General features: G+C 37.3%; 1 protein-coding gene and 1 long non-coding RNA gene across 3 annotated transcripts in view; both read left to right on the top strand.

Moving 5' to 3' along the window:
* The window catches only part of LOC124408557 (tachykinin-like peptides receptor 86C), a 64,253-nt gene that overhangs the window by 25,022 nt on the left and 13,124 nt on the right, over positions 1–26,107 (top strand). For both annotated transcript variants that reach the window (XM_046885569.1, XM_046885578.1), the window contains exon 2: positions 20,491–20,704. In XM_046885569.1, coding sequence (XP_046741525.1) covers positions 20,491–20,704 — 214 coding nt within the window. The remainder of the gene's footprint in view (positions 1–20,490; positions 20,705–26,107) is intronic.
* LOC124408605 lies at positions 10,265–14,303 on the top strand. The gene is made up of 3 exons (XR_006929452.1): positions 10,265–10,327; positions 11,532–11,536; positions 14,292–14,303. It is a non-coding gene; the product is annotated as an uncharacterized LOC124408605 (long non-coding RNA).

Raw genomic sequence — 26,107 nt, 5'->3', positions numbered from 1 at the left:
TTAACGCTTTTTTCGCGAATAGTATACTTGTTATTATTATATTCTTCCCGTTCTTTGTTTCACGCTCTTTTTCCGACGTCCATAAAAATATTTCATCGGTATAACGTGACTTCTAGACGAAACTGTGTTCAGTCCCTAAGGATATCCTTCTTTGTTGTCTGCTTATTTGGCTGTTGACTATAGTGGCGTAAAAAGAGAGAGAGAAAGAGAGAGAGAAAAAAAGTTGTGGCTGGCATGGGTGAACAAGTAAAAGAAGATAAAAACACAAGAGATAAGAATATAAAGGAAAAAAATTTGGCCTGAGAATGCCAGGCAGCCTTTAAAAAATGGAGAAAATTTTTCGGCACTTAACCAACAACCCGATTATAAATATCACCCGTTTAGTATCCGAACTCTTTCCCCATTAAACCATCATGTAGGTGTTTATGCACAAGTACAACACCGAAAAATGAACGTCAGCGAAATTTTTGAAGCTGTGGGTGTAAAAAACCGAAACCCCTGCCTGGGAGCTGGTTCACCCCATGATACGAGTTTTATTGTTATAGTAACACGGTAAAGTAAACAACGTCGCGTTTTTGCATCAGCTGAAAGATTGTAATTTATATTCTCAGTAAACGATTATGTATGTGGAAATTTGTTCTTCGTTATTTTTATCTCGGTTTACTTGCGTGTGTAGGTAATGCGATGCCGTTAATTGTGCGTTGTATCCCGATCTCTGATGGAAATCTGAGAAAATGTGTACTGTGAAGAAAATAAAATTAGGAAACAGAAAGAAAAATTTAGAATGCGAAACTTTAAAATTCGGCAATTGTCTCCGTATGTAGGCTGGATAATTAGTCATTCCGTCACTGTTTGGGAGAATAGAAAATATTTCTTTTAGCGAAACAAATTCCTACAGTAATTGCACGATGTTGGAAAAACCGGGCAATGAAGTCTGTGGTGCACGAGAAGAAGAAGAAAAAGAAAATGAAAAAGAAGGGCGGGAGGGAGGGAGAAGGAATTGCTCGCATTCTGAAGTAGTCATCGCAAATTTGTTGCTGCGTTTTGCTTGTTTCGCGTATATAGAGGAGACCCGAGCACCTTTTGCAGAGAATTTCATTACGTAATAACTTGTAAATTATCCATCCATTGCACGTCAAGTATTCCGAGAGTCACCGAGGCGAAGAATTGATTGAAGTTTCATCCGACAGTTTCGTGCAACCTGCAGCAGGTGTCGACTGTCTTTCCACTATCGCTAGCGTTTTCAATGAAATTCTTGATCATTCCAGCAGCTTTGATGCATGTGAATAAAAATAAAACTCCAAACTCTTCTCACAGTTTTGACGTTAAATGGCTCTAAACAATCTATGTACATACATTAGGGTGGCGCAAAAACACCGACTATTTTTTTTTTTTTTGAGTCTCGTGTGACAAAATGTTAGTTTTTAATGTTTTAAGAGCCCACTCCAAAGGACAGCTCAAAAAAAAAAAAATTTTAAGAGGTCGCTTCAAATTTTTTAAAATGTCAAAAATCGTGAAAAAATTAAATTAAAAAAATTATATTTTCAGTATTTTGTTTGATTTTCAATTCATGTAGTGGTGTATTGTTATCGATTCTTTCTTACTAAATTAAAGAAAAAAAATTTATGAAATTTTAATATGAATATGAAAAGGTCGCTCGAAAAAATCTAAAGAAATGCACCAAAAAATTGAAAAAAAATTATGAGCGACCTTTCAAAATTCAAATTTTGAACTGAAACTTTCGGAAACTTATTTTTTTTTTTGTCTATATAATCATACCGTAACGAGAAAAAAAAATTAAAAAAAAAAAAAAGAAATCCATTTTTGACGATTTCTGACGTTTTAAAAAAAGTGGAGCGACCTCTGAAAATTTTTTTTTTCAACTGTCCTTTGGACTGTGCTCTTGAAACATAAAAAACTAACATTTAGTCGTAGTTGTGGCAGACTGGGTGGTTGCCGCGAGGCTCCCTCTCTAGCCAGGTCGTGTGCTAATTCGTTGCCTTGGATGCCGCTGTGTCCTGGCACCCATACTTACCAGACTCACGCGGTTATCCTTGGCCAGCCATGATAAGACAGTGATGCAGTCCCAAGTCAGCACCGACCTTAAAACGAAGGCGTCCAGGTGTTTGCCCCCCCCCCCCCCCCCCCCCGGTTTAGTATGACGAAACTAAAATTTTGTCACAGGAGACTCGAAAATAAAAAAAAAGAAAGAAAAATAGTAGGTTTTTTTTGCGCCATCCCAATGTATGTATATAATAATCCTGTGTCAGATTGTTTCTCATTTTTTACAAAAAAGCTTTTCCTTTTTCTTCTTCCACCGATTCTTTTATATTTTCACTTTCGACGATCTAACTTCTGTCTTGATTTGGGAGGGATAACCGGACGAACGTAGAAGACATCGGAACCTCAACGCAAAAGCCTCTGTTTGCCAATGATTTATCCCGCGTCAAGTGTGCGTATATTTTACTGCTTTTTCCTTGGAACGAAACTTGAATTTATCCTCCATTTCACGTCCCTTTCAACTCCTCCTATACATCTTCAAAGACGTTTCTCGTTTTTCCTCGACTTCTAGGTACGTACGTATTATAATTGTATATACGTAATACCAGGTCAATTCTCGAGTATCCTTCAAAATTTACACAATTTTTGTAAAAATTGATTATCTTTTCAAGCTTTCCAAACTTAAAAATTATCGTCAAAAACTTGAGCTGCAGATTTTTTATATTTTTCGATATCGATATCCTTTAGTTTGCGTGTAAATTTTCTTTCGGTACTTTTTTTTCTCTCCTAAATACAACGTGTACCTACCTTTATCTATAATCAAGGTAGAATCATGTGGAAATTTTAAACCACCCTCCAAAATTACGTGCGTCAAAGTGATATGACAACGGTCTACCTATATTTACCAAAAGGAAAACAAAGCAATTATCCGTAATAACAAGGGGATTAATTTTCTTCGACGTACGTTTCGACACTCGCTTATACCATGAATAAATATTCCTACACGTGTACGTTTATTAAAACTTGTTAACGCCATCTTGTATAATAACTACAAGCACGATGACAGCTGGCCTGTCGCATTGCCATGCTAAATTGCAAGGACGATTGCAAGGGTGAGAAAAAATAACATCCCTCGTACAGGTGGAAGTAATAATAAATAAAGGCACCAGTCCTCGGGCGCGTTTTATTGCAGTAGAAATTCGAACTTCGTTCGCAGACTCGCTTGGCTTGTTGTCACGTGTCGGAAGTTTGAATCCTTTGCTGTTTACAAATCAATCAATCTCAATACGCGTGTTTACCCTCGTCATGTCCACGCCTAAAGCCGCACGTACGCATTATTAATTATTTCCGTTTTCCTGGACAAGCGTTTCCCACTCGGCAGTACGTGTGCGAAAACTTTCTACCCGTTCAGTTTTACATCCACATCTCGCTTTTCATACATTTTCTTTCTTTTTCTTCCATCCTCTTTCCCTCGCTTTGTTTTTGATCAATAAAATCTGACATTTATTACGCGCAATGTCTCGCATCTTATCCCCGCCGCGTGCAGTCGACAAAGAATTCTCGCTTCACAGCCTCACGTATATTTACAATTTATCAAAGTCATACCTACTGTATTTATCGTATAAATCAACGACCTAGAAAACTGAGAGCCGAATTCTGTTCAGGCTTGAAATTTTTTTCGATCGAAAGAGATTTTTCTTTCCCATTTTTTTCTCGCCTTCTTTCAAACCACATTCCAACGTACTTCCAAGCCTTAATTTCCTGCGAGATTAAGTTTCGTACTTTTGCTTACACAGCCAAGTGAAATTATCTTATACACCTGATCTAATTTTTCATATTATGGAATGAAAAAAAAAAAAAAAAAAAATGCAATAATAATATCAACTTAAAATTGTCAAGCTGATTTCTTCTATTTATTAAAATACTCGTAAATATGATACGTCGCGAGTTTTTTGTTTTGTTTTTTTTTCCTCTCAAGTTTAGAATCGCAGCTGACTCCAGATTTGAATCCTTAATTATTCCTCAGAGATTCCGTTTCATAATAAATCATCAGCATTTTTGCGAACGAGCTGCAGTAGCAGCTTCAACTCGAAAGCGGAAATAATCTTCTACGAGGGAATTAAAGCACCGTCTATGTTCAGATATAATGCAGAGGCGTCGGAAAAACATTCGACCAGCTTCCATATAGCTTTATATACGTTCAATATAATATGTGACAAAAACTTTTTACGTTTCTTTGCGCGAGAATACACACGCACACAAACGCAATTATAGCTGTCCGATGTTTTGCTAATTTCACCGTAATTCCGAAAAGCTGGCCGAAGATATTGCACGCGATTATTGTTATTATTTTGGTCATTGTTTTTCTTATTATTATTGTTATTATTTTTTCACCAAAATTATCAGTGACGATAATTCACTTACCGGGATGGGAAAAAGAAAAGTAAAAAAGTGAAAAAAAAAAAAAAAGATTTTAGCAACACCCGTTAGGCATTGGTAATAATTTTGGCGAAACGGTCGTTTTTATTGCTGCGTATCATTTTTTCCACCTTCATTTTCAGCCGGAATTGGCGTCGAGAAGCGTTTCAAAGATCGTTAGAAAAGCCAATTTTCATACCGCGAATCTACCTTATATTGCTGTTTAGCCGCTCGTTTTTGGCCATTGCAATGTAATATTGCCTATAAGGTATACGTATGTATATACGTACCTACAGTGTAATGCGGAATTGCGTGAAAGCTTGTCGGGTAAAAGTTTGTCCTTCTTTCTTTCTTTTTTTATTTCTTGCTTTCTTTCTTCCTTTTCCGTTTGCCAAATGAAAATCAGGCTGGGAAGCACCGGTCTTATTATTTCATCGGCCGTTTCTTTTATACTGCACGCTCTGTAGCGATATAATGCTTGCCTACAACGTCGTTAAGGATTTAAGGCCGAGGCCCAGTTAAGTCGATAGCTTAGCCAAGTTTCATCGCCAATTTCTCAGGATGATCGTCAGGCTGTGTTTTTTTTTTTAATCTTGTTTTCTTCTCTTCCGTTTTTTCTCTCTACAAGACGACAAGTTCGGGCATCGATTAGCCATTTAGAGTCCATCGTCGATTTTAGAAATTAATATAAGGTATAGGAGAAGGTAAAATACGTCAAAGATCTGTTGGATTAGGTGTATATCTATATATAGGAATATAAGAAAGTCTTTGCGAACAAAGTGAATCATAATTAAAAAATTTGGCCTGTGAAAATTTTGAAGATTTAAAGTAATTTTACGTTATTGTAGGTTTACAGTTTATAGAATAATTGATGAATTTTTTTTGGTAATTATTTAGAGAAACGAGACGTAGTCAGCTTCACGCTGATAAATTTAATCTCGAAATTTCACCCCCAATTAGTCAAAGGGCTTGACGAAGCTTAATGCGAACCTCCGCAATTAGACGCGATTAACGTTATTCTGTAGATGCACACAGAACGTAATTTGAGAAAGTAAAACTCGAGTGAAGGAGATCGAGCTTACAGAATTAAGCTGATTTAAGATTACCTTTTCTCACCCCGTTCATCGTCGCAGACAAATTTTGAATACCTGCATTAATTAATATGCGACTTAACATAATAGTTACTGAAATAAATGAGTTTCTGGAATATAAATGAAGAATCTCTTGCTACCGATATTCTGTAAAAATATTTGATCACAACTATTATATTTTACCATGACATGTCTGTCACGTAAATGCTTGCTTTCTATTTTGTTAAAAGGATGTGCAAATCTCAGCACCGTCGTTTCGACGTCCAATATATATATATATAATCGAATATGCCTCTGTGTTTTCGGCCAACAATACGCGCCTGCATATCTATGCATATAAATTTTACATATACCTATAATGTATATAAAACACGTTATGTCCGCATGCTGTTTATATATACGCGAATAAGTTTAGGGATGCGAGACGAGAATTCATAAATAATAATTGATTATTCGTAAATAACGAGGGAACTTTTCCCCTCCCTTACAGTAATGTCTTGCGGTCTGCACGGATGGGTGATTCAATTTTTCAAAAGTTACCAAATACTGTAGGTATATAGGTACGTTATACCTAATTCGGCGAGAAGCGAGGGAACCAATCTGCCAATTCGATTTTTGTTTTTCACTCCGTTTCTTTTCTTCCGTCAATTCACTTTCATCCTCTTCAAGATGGCCACGTCGTTCACTGAGTCAAAGGTGGGCCATTCGTAACTCCTGTTTCGCTATCAAGCCGTGGTCTTACCTTCAATTTCATTCTTTCATCTTCGAAGGCATAACAGAAAAAGACAAAAAAAAAAGAAGGAAAAATGCGGGAAAAAAACGAAGATGCGCGACGAAATGAAAAAAGAAAGGAAAGAAAATGCTGAGGAAAGGTCATTCTCACCGCGTACATCCTGCATTATACAACAGCCTGTACGAATGTTACCTCAGAAAGTGAAAATATGTTACACGCATTGTTATACCAACGTATGCGTGTATATTTCTTTTCTTTTCTTTTTTTTTACCTTTGAGTTCGGTTTTACATGTTCTTTTTATACCATGTATCCTATTGATGCGGCGAAATGAGTGAAACGATGGAAAGGTGAAATTGAATTCATACCATCGAGAAGAAAAATAAATGAAGAAATCGTATATATAAGAGCAAACAGGCTTACATTTGAATTCAATTGAACGAAGACGATGATTTTCTATCGTATTTTCTGCGGCTATAATCCAAAGTAAAAATATCTTTTCTTTTGCTTATTATTTTCATCCGTTATTTTCAACTTGCACGTACAGCTTTGGGGTTGAAGTTTTTATCCACCTTTCCGCATCGTTCGAAATTTGAAAAAAAAAGCTTTTGGCGCGAAAGGTGTGAGAGGAAGGGAAAAATAATTCGCTTGAGATAAGCAAAATCAATTCATAACGTTGAAATTTATCACGAGTATTGGAAATAACAAAATTGCAAGGAAGTAAGAAAGAGATACGAGCTTTTTAGAAATAAAGAAGGTTTCCACGATCCGTCAACCGCAGATTCAACGCCCGTATGTACCTACAGTGAATGAATAATTTCGCATCGCCGAGCATCTCGCGGATATCTTATGCATACTCTCGGAATTATTTCTCTTGCTCGAAATTCGCACGGTTGTGTAACGATGTCGCTGGGAAGGATAAGCCGTGTAAGCTGTCCTGGAGTGAGTAGATAAATTCTAAACTCAAGAGAGAAAATTTATCGAGCAACGGGCGGTATTTCACCACGTTTCCATAGCTGTACCTAACAATAAGTCTGACTGTCAAGTCGAGGCGTGGCATTGCGTAACATTTCCACGCCATTTCCTTATACCCATAATCACGAATGATATACTTGTGCATTTTGCTTCCGCGGGTGTATAAAATAATTCGACGAAAAATTATCGATTTTCCATTAAATTCATCGATTAAGTGACCATTCATTAATTAATTAAGGCTCCCAAGGGGGAGCGGAGGGTTAAAAAAATCTATATATGGGGGGGGGGGGGGGGGTAAAAGTCAACAGCAATGTCTCTGGAAACAAAAATCGCACAGGAAAATAAAAGAGCAATTTCAAAAGTTAAACGAAAAAAATTTATTTAGACGTTCCACAATCTGTGAGATCTATTTTTTAATTTTTAATATACAATTTAATTTATATGTAAAAATTTTTATTTCACAATAAGTTTTTAAAATCGTAAATGCGTTCATATTCACACATTTTCAAGCTTATAAATGAAAACTATAAGTAAAATCTTACGTAAGAAGTGGGAGGGGGGATCCAAGAAATCTTGTGTGTTTTTACATGGGGGTAGGGGGGGTTAAAAATGGCTAAAACCGTCCTTACGTAATTAATGAACGGCCCCATTCATCGATTATTTTTAGCTTAGTGACGATCGCTAAATTTTCGCGACATGGAAAAGCGAAGTGTGACGTTTCCTAATCTACTCAATTCCGCTTGATGATGCCGGGACGTTCAATCTCGCAGATTCTGTCAAAAATATCTTTCGCGAATTCTGGGAATATTGTTATTGGTGTCGATGTTGTTATTATTATTATCATCGTCTCTGACAAGGGAGACGAGTTGTATGCAAGGAAAAAAAAAAAAAATGTCGAGCCGTTAATTGAACTCTGCACGTCTCTCTCTCTACAATTACGCGCGTTAGCTTTTTTTCCCGGGGTAAAACACTGAGCAGAATAAAGTAGAATGACATAAAAATTACACGGAAGAAAAGACACAAAGAGCTTCTGCTCAAGTCACGCTGAGATGATGGTACTTTTCTTCCTCTTTTCCCGAAGGAGGCAGAGTCCAACGACAACTTGTTTCTTATAGATACTCAGTTCCTTTCACTCCGGGATGGCTGGATCATTGATCCCTTTTCCCGAAAGCGATAAGGGTTGCGGGTCACCTCAACTTTCTTATTAAATTCTTTTCTTGTGATCGATACTAAGTGCGTATTTGTTACAGAGAATAAAGTTCGAGGGTAAACATCTTCTTTCTAATACCCTTAAATTCTCCTTTTTGGATCCTCGTTTTCAGGCAACGATCGATTCTCATATACAGTAATTGATCGACGAAGATAATTAAAAAATGTTGAAAGGCTCATTTCGTTCAAAAAAAAAAAAAAAAAAAAAAATTCAAACGATAAATAACTGTGCAGACAAGAAAAAACAATCTTATCATTTTTTTTAATTTACACTGTTTCAATTTACGCTTACAACGATTTGCAGACTTTTTCAATTCTTCTCCGCGTTTCTTGGAGTTGGGTATAAATCGTAATTGCAAAAGTTTTACTCACCTGTGGTAAATCGGCCGTTAATCTTGACAAAGAAATTCGGGGGATCATTTTACCCCATTATTCACACGAACGGTTATATTAACGCTAATTTCACCGGGACTTCCGGCGTACTTCCGGATCCCATAAAATGTAACATTTGTGCTAACGACTGTGTCCGTCCGACATTACAAGCCTTAGCAGATTAAATACGTCGTCAGTTTTTCTAGCAGGTTTAACCTGTCATTTATCCGTTTTTCGTTTTATTTTCTGAATCAGAGCCTTCGTATATTAAGATTTATCTTTTTCATTTTTTGGACCTACCAATCGGCTGATTGCGAGCCTGTCTAGAATTTTTTTTTTATATCTAGTTGCAAATGTAGGTTTGCAATTTCAACCATTCTTGAATGTTGCAGTTTTCCCGGTTTCCAGATTCCCGAGCAGTTTCGTGTTTTCTTTGAAACTCCGTGTCAACCGGAGCTTTAACGTCGTTTTCCACGTGTACGAAATAAGTTCCTCCGTCGGAATCTCCGAATCGATGCTAAATTTCATATTCTAGTTGCGAAAGAAAAACTTTCCTCTCTATGCCAACAATCAGCACGAATCGAGGATTCAAATTTTTACCTCGTTATGCGAAAATCGCGAGAATTATCATACCTTCCAAACATCATTCGGGCGCGTAAACTTTTCAGAAGAATTACGCATGCAACTCTTGATTCGATATATTTCTGATCGACGCTTATTCAGATCGCGGTTTTAACCGCGGAGTCGCGAAAAATCCTGGATTACCTCAAACTTTATATATACCTACCCATCGCAATATTCTACCGACATAGAAAATTTTTAACTGCCCGATAAAGCTGCACGAAAACTTTCCACGTATGTTCTTATAATACGTACAGTTTATTGTAAACGAGAATAAATTCTCATAGGAACTAACCGAGTTTTCATCGAGGGTGATAACCTTGTGGTGGTTTAGACTTGAGTCAATAAAAACTGACCAATAAACACAAGTGCAGTTATTCATAATATCCACTTTTATTCGCTCGAGTGTACATCTCGGTTTTATAGTTGGACATAAAATTTATAAACTTACCTGAAAAGTAAAAAAGGTAAAGAAAAGAAAAGAAAAAAAGAGAAGAAAAAATGGTAAACGTCATAAAGACCCGGCCGTTTCGTTTCGGCGTAACTAAAATTCTCCGGCGACATTTTTTTTTTCTTTCCCTCGTTTTCTCAACGACTTGCGTTAGAGGGTCGCCAGCTTTTCTTTTTGCAATTCATTTTCTTATTCTTCTTTTTTTCCACGGTATTTCGAGTACAACGGACAGCTATCAAATTCATCTTCACGCTCGGTACAAAAATTACGAGTTTTATCAGATTCAGCAAGACGACGTGTTACCGGCGTGAAAAAAGTTGGCTGTAATCCAGAAACTTTATGTAAGGATGAAACAGACAATACAAGGCAACGAACTTGTCAGACGTTGGTTTTGACAAGGTGGCGACAGACCGGGAAAATCGGGAAAACCGGGAACAGTCAGGAAATTATTACGGATCGTAACGAAAAAGTTACTGTTTTATACATCGTTTTCAACTTTTAGCTATGCTTCGTCAATTCGCTTGAACATTTTCAATTATTCGTGTGAAACGAAGCAATACTGTGCCGTTCCAAGATCCAAATTTATTTATTCAAGGTACAAAATTTCTGGAGTTTTTGGTCGTTAAAGATGTCAGGAAAACGTCAGGGAATTTTATTTTTACCAAAAATGTTGCCTTCTTTATTGGTCAACCGAACTGATTGCTGTACAGGTCGATCCAAATTGGACGTGTTTTTTTTCTTCGAAGAGATTCTTCAGTCACGTCTTACGGCGAATGATTAAATTAACGTTAATAACTTAGCGACGATCGTTTTTTTTTTTCTTTTCCATCTTTTTTCAGAAATAATTATTAATAACGACGATGAGTAACGTCTAGTTTTCTTGACTTTGAGCTCGTTGTTACACACGCGATGTAGACGAGTTTCACAAAGTTTATATAAACGCTAAAGAAGCTCGGTTTACTTTGGCGGAAAATTTTCAAACTAAGAACTTACGGATTGACTATGTATGTATAATTAGTAAAGATATTATATATGAGTATTAATTATTATTATATTATAACTGCTGGAAAAGAAGGGCTCATCAAGGTTTTTGATAAACAATAACCATGTCAAATATATTTTTTACTCTAAATGTTTCAGATTTTGTTCTGCACGCAGTAGTTTTCACTGTTTCTAAAATTAATCCTGATTTTTATCAAGTATATTTAGGCAAAAAACCTGACGAGTTCCTGGTTTCTTGCGGTTTTTAGTAAAATCCTCTCTTTTATTCTCCCCGTGCTGTTCAGGAATATCGATCGCAACAAACAAAGCGAGTTGTTTGTAATACTGTTCATTTTGTTCCCGATACTGGCTGTAGAATCGATCAATTAGCAGCCGGGGAGTTTTAAAAGATTGAAAAATTTATGTACAAGTATGAATCAGCTGTGAGGTGGGTTGTTGAAATTTCAATTTCGAACCGTCCCTTTCCGTTTTATATTATTAATGTTACATATTCCAGAAGTATAAAATTCAGGTCAACTTCGCAGTGATTTGAAGTTAAAATTTTCACTAAATATAGAACGAGACGCTATTGCGCTGGTGTATGTTTATGTAGATAAGTCAAAGTGTAAGAGGAAAGAAAAAAAGTAGAGTATAAAGTACAAATTACAGAGAGACAGAGAGAGAGAGTAAACTGAGAATAATGCAAACGACTTGCAAAGGAGAAAAAAATTAGGGTCCAAAGCCTTGCATTTTAATTTTGTATAATTGTGCATAAATTAACCGCATATTATACTTCCGGTTGGAAAACAAGAGGTCATAAATATCATTCCAACAGGTTGAAATATCGATTGTGAGACAAGGTAAGGTATTGCAATGTATACATTAGGGTGGCGCAAAAAACCGACTATTTTTTTTTTTTGAGTCTCGTGTGACAAAATGTTAGTTTTTGATGTTTTAAGAGCTCACGCCAAATTTTTTTAGAGCTCGGTCCACATTTTTTAAAACGTCAGAAATCGTCAAAAATCGATTTTTTTTTTTTTTTTTTTTTCTCGTTACGGTATAATTTTATAGACAAGAAAAAAAAGAAAGTTTCCGAAAGTTTCAGTTCAAAATTTGAATTTTGAAAGGTCGCTCATAATTTTTTTCCAATTTTTTGGTGCATTTTTTTAGACCTTTTCGAGCGACCTTTTAATATTCATAAATTTTTTTTCTTCAATTTAGTAAGAAAGAATCGATAACAATACACCACGACATGAATTGAAAATCAAACAAAATACTGAAAATATAATTTTTTTAATTTAATTTTTTCACGATTTTTGACATTTTACAAAATTTGGAGTGACCTTTTAAAATTTTTTTTGAGCTGTCTTTTGGAGTGGGCTCTTAGAACATCAAAAACTAACATTTTGTCATACGAGACTCAAAAAAAAAAATAAAAATAGTCGTTTTTTTCCGCCACCCTAGTATACATATATATGTAATATTAGCCAAGAAATTTAGCCTCCCCGATTACCGGTAATCATCTTACCCTTATTAATCCGCCGTTGCCACCGCTTAACTTTTATCGAAGAAATTAACTTTCAACCTTTTGAAGTTCGTCTCTTGCTCCCGCACTTTCACGCCTCAATGCTGCTCTAGCTATCAACTTTATTATTATTGTAATAATATACGATTTTATGCGAGTGTGCCTTGCGGCTTTTAACAGTTAGAAAGCAAACGTTACTTTGCCACAAAGTGAAAAGGGTGGATGAAAATTGCCTGCAGGGGGCGCTCGGAATTAGTACGATGGTTTCGCATGTGATATTACGTGTACATATATTTCCTTGGGGGAGTTAATTATTATACAAATCAGGCTTAATTACCGGCTCATTTTCAGTCAGCACTGCACTGCAGACGTGGTTAAAACGAACGACAGTAACAACAACAGCAAACCTGAAGCTTTAATATAATCAGCAGTTTGAAATTATTTCTTTCACAGTGTCGCAACCTGATGGTATTAAAAATGAATTTTTCGCAATAAGCAGGCGTTATGAGTATGTAGATTAGGGTAGGCCAAAAAATTCACTCTTTTTTCTTTAGTTATAGAAAAAAAAATTTTTGTAAAAGTTTGAGGTTTTTTTTCCATTTTGGAATTATATTATTCAACACTGTATTGGCGTATCGTAAAGAGCGGTACATATTTTCGTAGGAAATTGAACGATCTACAAAAAAGGTGTCTTGCGATTTTTTCGTAAATCCATTGGTTCAAAAGTTGATAAAAATATTAATTTCGTACGATAGTTTACGTTAAAAACTTGTTTCTTCTTAAGTAATCGTAAATTTCGAGAAAATTTCGATGTTTCAATAAAGGAGATAACATGAACCTTAAAAAATATTATATTTTCTTTATTTCTCAAACATTATTTAATAGTGTAAATGAAAAAAATCGTGAAATTTAACACAACTAATTTTTAACCTTAGATAACTTTTGAATCAGTAGATTTACGATAAAATCGCAGAAGATCTATTCTGTAGGTCGTTCAATTTTCTACAAAAATATATATTGCTCTTGACGATACGCCGATCCGGTGTCGAGTAATAAAATTCCAAAATAAAGAAATTTTTTTTTTCTTTTTTTCGTCATCTTGATCTTGATATTTTCACGGTAACTAACAGAAAGAAAAAAAAAATCGTCATTTTTTTTTTGGCTCACCCCAATGCATATGTATATGTTATACGATGTTATCACGTATGCACGAATCGTGTCTGCAGGGACGGACGTGCCACAATCTGGCTCTTCAGCTCGACTGAATACCGGCTTGGGTATACTCTTCTCGAGTTTCGGTCTAGCACATTTGAAACTAGCATGTGTAATATAACTTCGACCATAAATCATACCGTGATAAACCTCGCTCAGATCTAGTCGACGTCGGTATGTACATAATTTGGAGTTACTGGGCACGTCGAGGTGTGTTTACGTCGCAGTTTTGCACGCGACAACTCGCGCTTCACTTCATATCCTTGCAGCGACATCCAGATTCGCATTTCGTAGCCAACATCATTTTTATTATTTTATTTTATTTTTTTTCGTTATTTTTTTCCAAATGAGTTTTACAATTGACACAAAAACATGCTCAGTTTGAATCTAGAGGTATGACGCGATTCTTTAGCGATATAAATGGTATGAAATGCCAAGGGTTGTGGAAAGCTTGGAGGTTGAATAAAACGGACGGCTTATCTGAAAACCGGTGGCCTCGAAGGGCGCCGACATTCTTTTTCTACGTTGACGGATCGGACGAATTCACATTTTTATCTGTACACGCATTTCTATTCACCGAGTGCGACGTTCGACGATAAAACTTATGATTCAGGTTATCTATACGGAGTCATGTGGTGGTCCGTTGATTTTCATACGAAACGGTTTCGCTTCTCGAAAACAAACTCGGATCGAGTAATGCCAAGGAAAAATCTACCATGAAAACCATATTAATCGATGGACAGACGAAATGCTAGACTTTTGTACATTCGGGAGGATAAGGGAACGAATTAAAGCACTCCGGTGATTGAGGTAAACGGCTAAAGCGACGCTTCGGCAAAGTACTCGGTTTAAGACACTATCCATTTTTCTCTTTTTCTCTCTATATTCCTACTCTAGTGGATAAATTTTGCGTTGAGTATGGGTGACAGTAAGTGTCAGGCGACGCATAAACCGATATCCCTTATCCTCGACTGAGCTCTCAGTAAACCCCATGCTCTGTATGTGGGGACTCTATTTTCAATCCCGGATTGAATTTCAACTAAAGCTGGTATGGCGCCGTTGCGATGCAGCTGCCGATGTGAATACCATAGTGAGTTAGATTTTTGGCTCGAGTATTGTGTGCGAGAAGAAAAACCGTCAGGTGGTGTACAGACGGGACTTAGACCTTTAAAAAACTCTCTTTGGACTCGAGCTATTTCGCAAATTTGAATCGCAGAAGTAATTCCCTGTAAAAAAAATGGTAACCTGATCGTTTATCGCGGTGAGCTCGTTTCCGGATCTCGAATTCGACGAGGAACCTTACCTACGATTCTCGTTATCGGGATATACGCGGAAGGTAGTAAAAAAGGATATTCAAGTCTGTCGTAAAAGACTTCTACCGTGTATAGCCGCGTACGATAAAAATAATAATTGCCTCGATTGTTCTTAGCCCTCGGGATCTACTCCTCGACGTAGAAACTCACCTTTTGACTTTGCTTGCCAGCAGATTTTGTCTGTTGACTACGCGATATTAAATTTGTACCATCGACTGTACGAATGACGCGTAATTATCCTTAATTGGAACTGCGTGTTTCCTTACGAAAGGCGTGCCGATGTACTATCGCGTGTCTTGTTAATTCAGTAGTTCGCATATTTTATTGCTACCAGCGTCAAGTTTTTTCGCTATTTTGTTATACATTGTACACCGAGTACGTGCACTTTTCTACAAGGTGTACGCGTGTGTAACGTAACCAACGGTAAGTGTGGCGAATTATACTTCCTAACTGCATGATCGCCGATAACAGAAATCCAACGATTTGTTTCTTCGACTTTGAAATTGTGTGAGAGGGACGGGTTTCAAACTCCGAATTTTTCGATGCTGAAATTTAAAGTAAAGAAATGAAATTTTGACGATACAGCAAAGTTTCCAATGAACCTAAACCCGATGCTCAAAGTTCTGAATTAAGTACGCGAGTGACGAGATTTAAAAATCCGAAACATCGAAATTTCGAGTGATCGAAGATTTTTAGTTCCGTAAATTTCTGCCTTGGTTTGATCTTTATCTGTTTTGGATTTTCGATATTTTTACGATCGGAATCCTGGTCATTCTGATTTTCGATTTTTCTCATTTATTATACCCACTCGATGAGTAAACTACGCTGTGTGAGTATATTCTGACTTTCGAAATTTTCCTCCATCGAACCTTTATACTTCGGAATCTTGCATTTCGTAACTTTGAGCCGTCGGCTTTCCGACAGTTCGAAACTTTGCTGTTCCTTAAAAATTGGATTTTTTCACTTCAAGTTTCCCCACCGAATAATTCGGAATTAAGCGCCTTCGGAACTTTTCAAAATTCCGAACTTCAACCCCTACCCGTGTGAAAAATGACAGGATAAAAAAGTGATGATAATAATATCAATGATAAAAGAGAAACACCGAAGAAGAAATTTATCACACGTATCACGTCAACAGAAGAAAATACATACGTTATATAAATTCGAAATAATAATTCAAATACGTTTTTCATTTCTTTCACTTTCTCTTATTCCATCCGTCAGATCCCGACCCTTTTCCCGGCTTGCCTAGAATAGCAGAAAAAAAAAAAAAAAAAAAAAAAAAAAAAAAAAAAAAAAAAAAAAAAAAAAACACAAAAGCAGGGCAACGAACCGTCGGAAACTTTCGAACGAATGAAACTTATTTTCTTTACGGTTCACGATCATAGAAGCGTTCCAACAAGGAATGTGGGGTAAGAAACAGGGAAGTTCCATCATTCGGCAAGGCTTATCCTGAAAATATACGGTCGAAATTGGGTGGATGTGTTTTCGAGGGAATGCGTGCTAGCCAAAAGCTGCGCATCCGCATGGATTATGGTAAATACTCTGGGTATTGAATACTCTATTTTTCTTCGATGAGTACGAGCGTTTGCGGGGGGCGGAAAAAAAAAAATAAAAAAAATAAGAATCTGAACTACAGGACTTGTGAGGAGTCCTGGGAATCTTCAGGTCTAAGAAATGTTACACACGTACGTCTTGGGTTGCTTCGAGTTACTCTGATCCTCAAACCTTATCGTCGGATACTCAACCTGTCTCGGGCTGCAATCACGGGATTAGAGAGGTGGGTGTAGGGAAATTTGCGTAGATATTGGCAGGGGAAAATTACTGAATCCCCTAGCTGTTATGCGGAGGGTCGCGTCGTAATGCGCAGAGTTGCGCGTTTCTTCACTCTCCAAAGTTCGCCAGTTCTCAAGAAGGAGACGCTGCGGATTATCATCGGACCATTGTTATATCGCGCCTGGGTTGGGACTGTTAAACTTATTGTTGAACCTCGGTTCATTCCCCCAATCGTTTCGGAGTAAGGAAGTAAACTCCTACCCCGAATTACATCTATTTTAAACCCCATTTTCGCAATCCCACTCGCATATGCCAAAAGTCACTAAGAACACTTTGTTCCTTCATCCATTACTCTCAAAGTCTTCCGTAATTCGGAAGCACGAGAAGACGTTGCAAACTCTGCTTTTTTTTGTACACTAACAAATTTTTTTAGAACATAGATTAACGATGTCGTTATGCGATCGATCCCCGCTCAAATGCGATAGGTACGTACAGTTAGTACGTTATACGAGGTGTGTTTTAGTGTTCAATTTGAATCGATTTGTATGTAACGTTCAGCCGAGTCTCGACCACCTCCCGGGGGTTTGACGCGAAATTGCAGGGAAAGGTATGAACGCGCTAAAATACGTGCGACTATAAATTCGCGTTGTAAATAGAAATTTGCCAACCCCTTTATCCGATAAATACTATTTTACTATATTCTAGTTTTTTTCTACGACTGTGAAAAACGCCGTTGCACCTATAGAACGTAAAATGTAATTCGAAACCGAGCTCATGTAGTTAATATAATAATCGATATCAGAGGATCTTTTCTGCAATATATACGTAATGCGAAAAGTTTCTGCAACGTCATTCGTTCTTTCGACTGTATTCGGGAATCAAGAGATGTAATAACGCGCGTTCAACGGTTCAAGATAAAATTCGTGAACCTTATATATGGCTGAAAAAAAAGGAAAAAAAAAATATGTTACAATGATAATCTACCTATGTAGCACGGTTTAATAAACCTGCCGGAAATGCGAAACATTACCGTGATAATAAACCAGACTGAAAGTACACGCGGAGAGATTGGCATCTAGCATCCTTGTTGGGAGTGGTAAACACGCTACGAATGTGTCATATAAAGAGCATATTTGCAGGAAAAATAAGAGCTTCGCATAACATATAATTACACACACACACACACACACACTCTACTTTTTTTGCCGCGGCAGAGTGATATTTTTTTACAGTTAGCGTACAAGTTGTGTATTTTGTGAAGAAAATTGAGTCTTTTCATTCACAGAGTTTCACATTCGTTTGACAATTAGACAAGTTTGACATGCGTTAATGGTTTAATTGCCAGGTTTAAGTATGTGGAATTTTTTTTTAATAAATTTCTGCAGTATGTTACTTTTGCACGAATTCTTAAAACGTTTTAAAACAAACAGATTTTGCTGTACATTTATTGCAGCGTAAAACACGAAGCTGGAATTATTTACAAGCGTCGAGCTTGCGGCGTTAGAGAAAATTTAATATTCATATTTGTCTCACAGCTTATCGCGCTAAAAGCTCTCTCCTAAAATTATTACCTTCGCAATGTGACAAAAGCATTTTACACCGATTCAGTTTTAAGGTTGAAATATTTCAGCTACGATTTTCCGTTCTTTTAAGATCGAAGATCATACAAACATGGCTGTTTTGGTTTATTCGTGTTTACGATCACGCCCACGTGGTTATTTCATTCTCCTACGGAGACCTAGTTTATTTAGGCAAATTTGTATTCAATATCGACCGATCGTCAGACCGCGTAAAAAATAATAAGGTCATAAATAAACGGCGTTATAATATTAACCACATACACGGCGACACGATAATCTTGGTGGCGTTTCAACGCGTCGACAGAATTTCATTCCAATTACAATATAAATATACTTATTTAACACACCGATATATCACCTTTTCGATAACCCACAGCATCCTGCGAACGCCTCTTAACTCTTAAGCACGTTTACACGGTTCGTTAGTCTGGGCAATTTTCAGTTTTTTACCCCGAAACTGATCGATACTCGGCTGACATGTACAAATGATTATTTTCTTTCCGCCTACTTTTCTCCCCTTTGGAAAATTGGATTTTACACGTGTATATTGATGGCTGGCATGGGTTGGATGAAAGATGGACTCACATTAGGAACGAGTCGTCGGATATGGGATTTAGACTGTCAGAGTCGAGGTCAGGAATCACGGAGCCCCTTTAAGTCTTATTTGATAAAATTTAACTCCGATAATTTATCATTTCTTTTTCGTTTTCTTTCTTCTCTCCCCGAAGTTTTTCTTCTCCGAAAGAGCGGAAAAGACCCGGAAGTGTTTTGCCACGCTTTAATAATCGTTGGAAGTTGGATGATGGGTGAATTATTATTTTCTTCTTCTCTTTTCTCTACATCCTTCCACACCTTAAGTCTTGATTTCCGAGCGAGGTAAAGATTAACGTTGTCACCGTGAGCAAAAGCTGCGATCATAACGATGATAGTAATTAAATCTGCTGAAACTGGATTAATCTTTCTCTCATCTTCGTCTCGCCTTTTAGAAATCTCGTCGAATCGGCAGTCGTTAATTCTAAACTTGTTAACCTCAACTACAGTCGACTCGGTACGGATTGAAATTGTAATCACGCTCTTTGTCTCAGCTTTGGATCCACTGTCGAATATCGTTGATTCAAATCCGTAATTGATTACGTGCAAATTAGCACACGACACGCTTTGTCCAACGTATTTCTCTTCGGATTTTGTTAACATTTGGGGTAACCTGGCTTCTCACTTTCTCACACAAAGTCCTGAGTAAATTTATCAAAACATCTTCAGGGAATTTAGAAGCAAAGGTAAAGTTCAGCTTTCGAGGGATATTCAGGGTGAACAACTTTCAGTGTTATTTACCCCCTCGAGAAAATACCGAGCTCACGCGGAGAGGCTGAGGAGGGATCTACTTCCATACGTATACGCTTAAAGCTAGAGTTCATTTTTCAACCGAGGAATCTCGCCCGCCATGTCGTCGCTGTCCATATAAAATGATAAATATCTAATATCGTTATGCTCTCGTCCGATGCCTTGTATACTACACTAACTTTCTAAGTCATAATATGTGTCTCTTTAACGGCCAATAGCCACGCTTACGATCTCATTCCCAATGACAAACGATCAAGTTTAACCCCGCCGTGTTCACACCGAGAATTTACTTTCTTTAAACTGGCTCTATTATCGTCGTTTCATAAGGGTTGCATAATTCGACGATAAATTTCTACGATGCATTAGTATACGTGGAGTTCGTAATCGTTGGGTAGTAAATCGGCGAATAGGGTGATTCAACTTGAAATTTCTTCTTCCGGTAGCGGGGGAAATCTATCAAAAAGAAATGTGTGTAAGGGTTTGTTTTGAACTGGCTTATAACTTCTTTCTTTTCCTTTTATCTTCTGTCGCGTATGAATTTCTTTTTACTCACTTTTCTGGTCCTTTCCGCTTATAAGCTAGAATAAAAGGTTTTGTATCAAGTTTCAGGCAAAAAGTTGAACAGAACTGTATGGAAAATTGATTCTTGAATAGACTCCAGGCTCTCTATTAAATCATTGTTATTTTAAACATAAGAAAACATTGTAACTGACGATTATCCGAAAATTTTCCGTTGTACCAAGGCAGAGAATTAGTTCACTTTTAACGTTGCCAGAAAAAGTGTAAAAAGAAAAAAATTTTTTTATATTTTCCTATCGTTTACCGGACAAAGCAAATTTCTATGTGAGATTACCGAGAGAAAATAGATGAAGTGTTTCCATTCACATGTTTAGCCCACAGACGAATGAGGACAGTGACGAACTACTTCCTGGTCAACCTCTCAGTTTCCGACCTGATGATGTCGCTGCTCAACTGCGTCTTCAACTTCATCTTCATGCTGAATTCGGACTGGCCATTCGGCGCTGTTTACTGCACCGTCAATAATTTCGTGGCGAACGTGACGGTAGCCTCAAGCGTCTTTACTCTGGTCGCCATCTCGTTCGATCGGTAAGCACAAAAATTCACCTTTATTTTCTCTTTGTTCTACTTAAACTCCTATAAAATCGGCGCGTATTGTACTAAATGTTTTACACAAAACGATCGACGTCTCGTCATCGATCCACTTCCGTTTTCTCGCACGTCATTTCACTTGACGTACGAGAATGAAGACGCCTCGCCTCACCTTCAGTCTGCAGAATCGTTGCTGAGCTCAGCGAATCCTATTATTAGCGTCAGTAAACGGTGATCCTCGGGACGTTTCTCTGGCTCTCCTTTCATGATAATGTAACGAAGGCGGCAGGGGAACTGCTTGATTCAATGCAGAAGGGTGAAGAGTCGGAATTTACGCGATGTCGAATGGAATGCTCTCCTCCTTTTCCTCTGTAAAGGAATGCAAACGCGATTCTGATGCAGGCATTGGACCCAAACGTCCGATCGAGTCACTGTCACAGTCCGTACGCCTCATTTCCCGACTCGAATCGAGGCCTTTTCTTCTCAAGATTTCCTCCTTCAACCCCCGCAGCAACTCGGAGGGTGGATCAATTTCACCAAATATCAATTCTCCATATTTCCGACCTTTTCACTGCCCTCGTTCAAAGTACGTCAAACGTTATCTCGCCTTGTTGATCCTCGAGTTCAAACGTCGAGTCTCTCACTGTTCGCGGGATTGTTTTTGACAGTCGAATACCGGATATCGTCTCGTAATCGCAATCCCGAGGGATTTAATCGATTTGTATTTATCTATACACGTATGCTTTTATATTCACGAACGATAATTTTTTTTTTTATTACTTATTTAACAAAATCACAAAATCGTTACTAATTCCGAGCGATAAATTTAGGTTGTATAGGAGTAAGACGGCCGGTCCTAAGGATCTTTGATGTAATTTGTCGAGGACCAATGCGTGGTCAACGTCGATGTTCGCGGTTGTTCTGCGGTTTCAGACAGCGTCCTAATTAATTCCTGCAATCTTCATTCCCTCGGAAACTTGTTGTGGTTGTACAGCTTGATCCGGATTGCGGGTGGTTAGCCACCTTCTTCTGCAGGGAATGCAGTGCAACAGGATACAGAAGGCGAAACGTCTTTTCGGCACGTATAATACGTCGAAAGGATAATCAAGAAAACTAATTCCGGTGACATTTTGGCAGACGAGCATCGGAGATTCCTGTAATAATTTCCTTTCATTTCATTTTCATTTCCGAGAGACACTCGGGGTTACGCGAATTTGCTAATCCTGGTTCATACACGACATTGTAGGAAATGAAAACGGTGATCCCGGTCAGTCCTTGTCATTAGCAACATTGTCAGTTCCGTCGGAAGAGAAAATCATTGTAGTAACTTTTTCAAACTTCCGGTGAATATGGAACGCGCACCGGGACTATGAAAATTGATGGGGTAGAGAATAACGTTTACTCTTTTCAAAAAATTCTAACTACAATGAACAAAAAATAATGAAAAAACGCTAAATTTCAAATCAGAATTGTATTCAATTAAATACAATTTTCATCGCGGTATCAATAAAATTACTTCCGTAATGTAGGATCTACATAATATTATATAATTGAGGGGGAGAAGAAAAAATCATTGCAAAACTCGAGGACGCCCACGGGATACAGAACAAAATAAAAAAAAATTGAGAAAAAAAGGCCAGCTGGTAATATTTTTTCATTATACGGTTATACATATTTATATGAAATACTGTTCACGTAAATTGGAAAAGATCAATAACCGAATTTGTTCTTTGTTACCATGGCGAAAATTGTTAATAAAAATTTATTGACTGTTATATTTTTTACGCGAACACGTATATTTAAGTACCTATACTTTAGGCGTGTGTCGAAGTTATCGAAAATTCAACCTCTTGGAATAATGTCTATTTTATATATACATATAGGTATCTATATATAAAGACTAGCACGTTTTTAATACAAATTAGTAAAAGCGTAGTATTGCTGGGTATGAAAATCCAAAAAGCGAAATAACGCACCTCTGCATTCGCAAATTGATTTTCATTTCGATTACTGTACACCGCATATAAGTCTCGCGAAAATCTTTATTACACTGATCGAAACGTGATAATTTTCGTAAAAGGCGTCGATATAATACACATACATATCGATCTTTTTCGTACATCATATAATATAAATGTGCGAACGGTATAGTTCATTGACAAAAAGGAAAAATAAAGAGACCCAAAAATGGTGTGTTTTTTTTTTCCAATAATTGTTTCAATTATGTCGATTCACGAGTGTAATTAAAGTTAATGAATCCTCGAGCTGCGTTCGATATCGTCTCACGTAACGACGTTTCCGCGTATTTTCCATCGTTTCCATCTGTGCGTTTGCTCGTGATATCATTGTTTCGATACAATTGGCCCGTTATAAGCTCACCTCAATGCCCGCGTCAGCCACAGTGCCTTTTATTATGGAAAATTGTTATAATTCCGAATTTTAGGATGTAGATATTGGGACAATGCTGAAAGGAAACACTTACCTAATCGGCTGGAATGAAATCTTCATGCCCCTTTGCCAATTACGACAACCCAATACGGTTCATTAATGCGATAATAAAAAAGATGGGAAAAATCTGGGCAACGAAACCCCTTGACAACTGGCAGATGCTCTGTCACCAATGTCACTTGTCACGGCTGTTGAGACGATGAATATAATTAAGAAAATTTTCTCTCCTAATTGATTTTAAGAGGATCTCATTCTATGGTAGATGGAATTTTTCAGCGAGTTTTTGGAGGTTATTCAAATGTTCAACTTTAGTAGGTTTGTTTTTTTATTTAATTTTTTCGTTTTTTGTCTTTTATTTTTTCTCCTGTTCTACGAATTCTTGCTTATTAAACTTCCACCCTCTTACTTTTTGGCGAATCAAGCTTGCGGGTTTATATTTATTAAACCGAATATCTTATACACTGTTGCACACAGTCAACTGACGTATTACAGAAAACAAGAGGCCTCTAGCTACCGCATGGATGGGAAAAAATTTGCATTCGTATTCCCAGATTTTCATCACGTGGTACAATATCGCGATTTGGCAACGGAAACTCGCGGAATAATCTAGGGGGAACAATTTGGGCCAGGGATAGATATCAGTTTCTTTCTCAGCGTGTTACACTGTGCCCGATGAAGAAAGACAATAAGCCTGAATAAGAAAGAAAAAAGGAAGAGAGAGAGAGAGAGAAACGAATACAGCAACGAAAGTTTCATTATAACTCGACAGTGAAATTCTGCTCTTAAGAACTCGAGAGGAAAAAATGTAAAAAATAAACGACCGAAAGAGAAGAGGAGCCCGGACCATAAGAAGATGCTAATCCAAGCCTCCTCGTCGTTAACCAACCTTGGAAGAAATTTCCTCCGAAAGATTGGACGATTGATATTCTCGCGATTATATATATAGGCATATATACCGAGTAGTAAAACCCCGTAAAGTATCCCATTATCTTATGTCTATAATGTAAAAACGTAAACAGAGGTGTTCCAGTGTCGCTTTCAGCTTCACCGCGGGATAAAATGAGCTTTTTTCATTCCGACAATCGCTCCGCATCTCCGAAATTAAGCCTCTCCTTCTTTAAATAAACCCTCGTAATCAAAAAATCCCCGCGTAACGAAATGACCGAAAATATTGTGAAAAACTTGGCATCAATACTGTTGGGAATATCTAGTTCACATTACGTTCGCGAAATCAGGAGCGCAAAGTAGAAGTTCTTTCGTTTAATGAGTTGCAAATTTGCCCAAACGAATTGCAGATGAGGTGGCAATCGCTGCGGGCATAATTGTCGATACTTTTTTCTGCAGCTCGACGGTTTTTCACCATTTTTGGTGATGCTTTGTATTTTTTTTTTTGTTTTTTATTTCTTTTATTTTTTTTATACCCTTGCATTTTCAACCTATATCCACATCGCGCGATGCAAAGATAATTATCGACATCTGCGTGACACGTACCGCGTAGGAGATGAATAAACTTTTCTAATCACGTCAGACGCTATCAGTCATAAATATATTCACTCGTAAAAACGGGGAAATGAGTCGACGAAGTTTCTCGTTCGTGGGTTGAAGATTTTTCTTCTATCTCTCTCTCTCTCTCTCTCTTTTTTTTTTTTTTTAATTACGAGAGTCTTTGCGAGTATTTATAAATTGATCAGATCCTGCAGATAAAATTCCAGCTGTACACAGGCTTCGTTGGCGTTTTTTTTTTTCTTCTTCTCCTTTGGCAACGAGTTGATGTATGAAAGCGACGTGTTTGTGGTTCGAGCTGTTGCTTTTCCGCACATGCATGTACATATACATATATGCATAAGTTAACGTCAAACATTCATTATAACAATGGATAAAAGGATTGTTCGAGCCAAGCTTGTGCTAAACAAATGTATAATGTCGGTTGTCAGTCGGTGGGAAAGATTTTCAAGCAAAAAAAAAAGACCAGATATTTGTTTCATTTTTCAAGATCGTTTGGTCGAAGAAACGAACGAATTCGTGCCAAAATTCAAGACCACGGATCGCTTTGTATAATTTAAGCAAAAACGGCCTTCATTACCACGATGTTTGTTCATTATTGGAAAATTCCGACTGCTCCCACTGAAATTTCTCTCGCATCAAAAGCAGGGGTTTCCTCTTTTGTGATATCAGAGTTTGATCTCATGCTCGGTTTTCTATGAACATTTCCCACCTCACCTTGGATACAAACATCAAGATGATGAATGTTATAAAATGTATATAATATTACATATATATATATATATATATATATATATATATATATATATATATATATATATATATATATAGCTTCTAACATATTTAATCTGACTTTCATTATATTCCGTTAAATTTTCTAGTATTTTGTTTTTCTTCTTTCAGCCCCCCTCCCATCCTCGCCACCACCTCGTCAACTTGGTCCAATATCCTGTATAGAACAAGTTTTACATCTCAATTGATGAAGATTATAGATATTAATTAACGAACCGCAAGCTTTTTTCTCTTTATTATCAAATTGCATAGAAATAGGATGACGAGTTCAGAGGAAGAGATGCCGAGAGGTATTTGACGTCGCAGTTATTTAATCTACCTCCTTGTTTTTCATTTCGAAATATTGAGATAGAGCAAAAAGGCAACAAAGCTATTGACTTACGCTAACAATAAGCTCAACACTGTTTTGCTGCACGATGAAAAATCGGGGCCAAAAAATATGAAGGCTCGTCGGTCGTATTACCTCACGTCTGAAAAATAGCTGGACTCTTGTTTTCTGCCTTCATTCTCGCCTTGACAGATTTTATAAGCGTGGGCCGAGTCGCGTTGCGGAATGTGGATTAGACGTTCAACAGTCTTGAGATGTACACCTACGTACTTGAGCATTTTTCTTTTACGCAAGCTTGCGGCTACCGTACACGAATTCCTGGGATTAGT

Source organism: Diprion similis, chromosome 1, assembly GCF_021155765.1.
Source record: "Diprion similis isolate iyDipSimi1 chromosome 1, iyDipSimi1.1, whole genome shotgun sequence".
Classification (NCBI taxonomy): domain Eukaryota; kingdom Metazoa; phylum Arthropoda; class Insecta; order Hymenoptera; family Diprionidae; genus Diprion; species Diprion similis.
The sequence above is the reverse complement of the archived record's forward strand: the minus strand, read 5'-3'. Positions and strand labels throughout refer to the sequence as shown.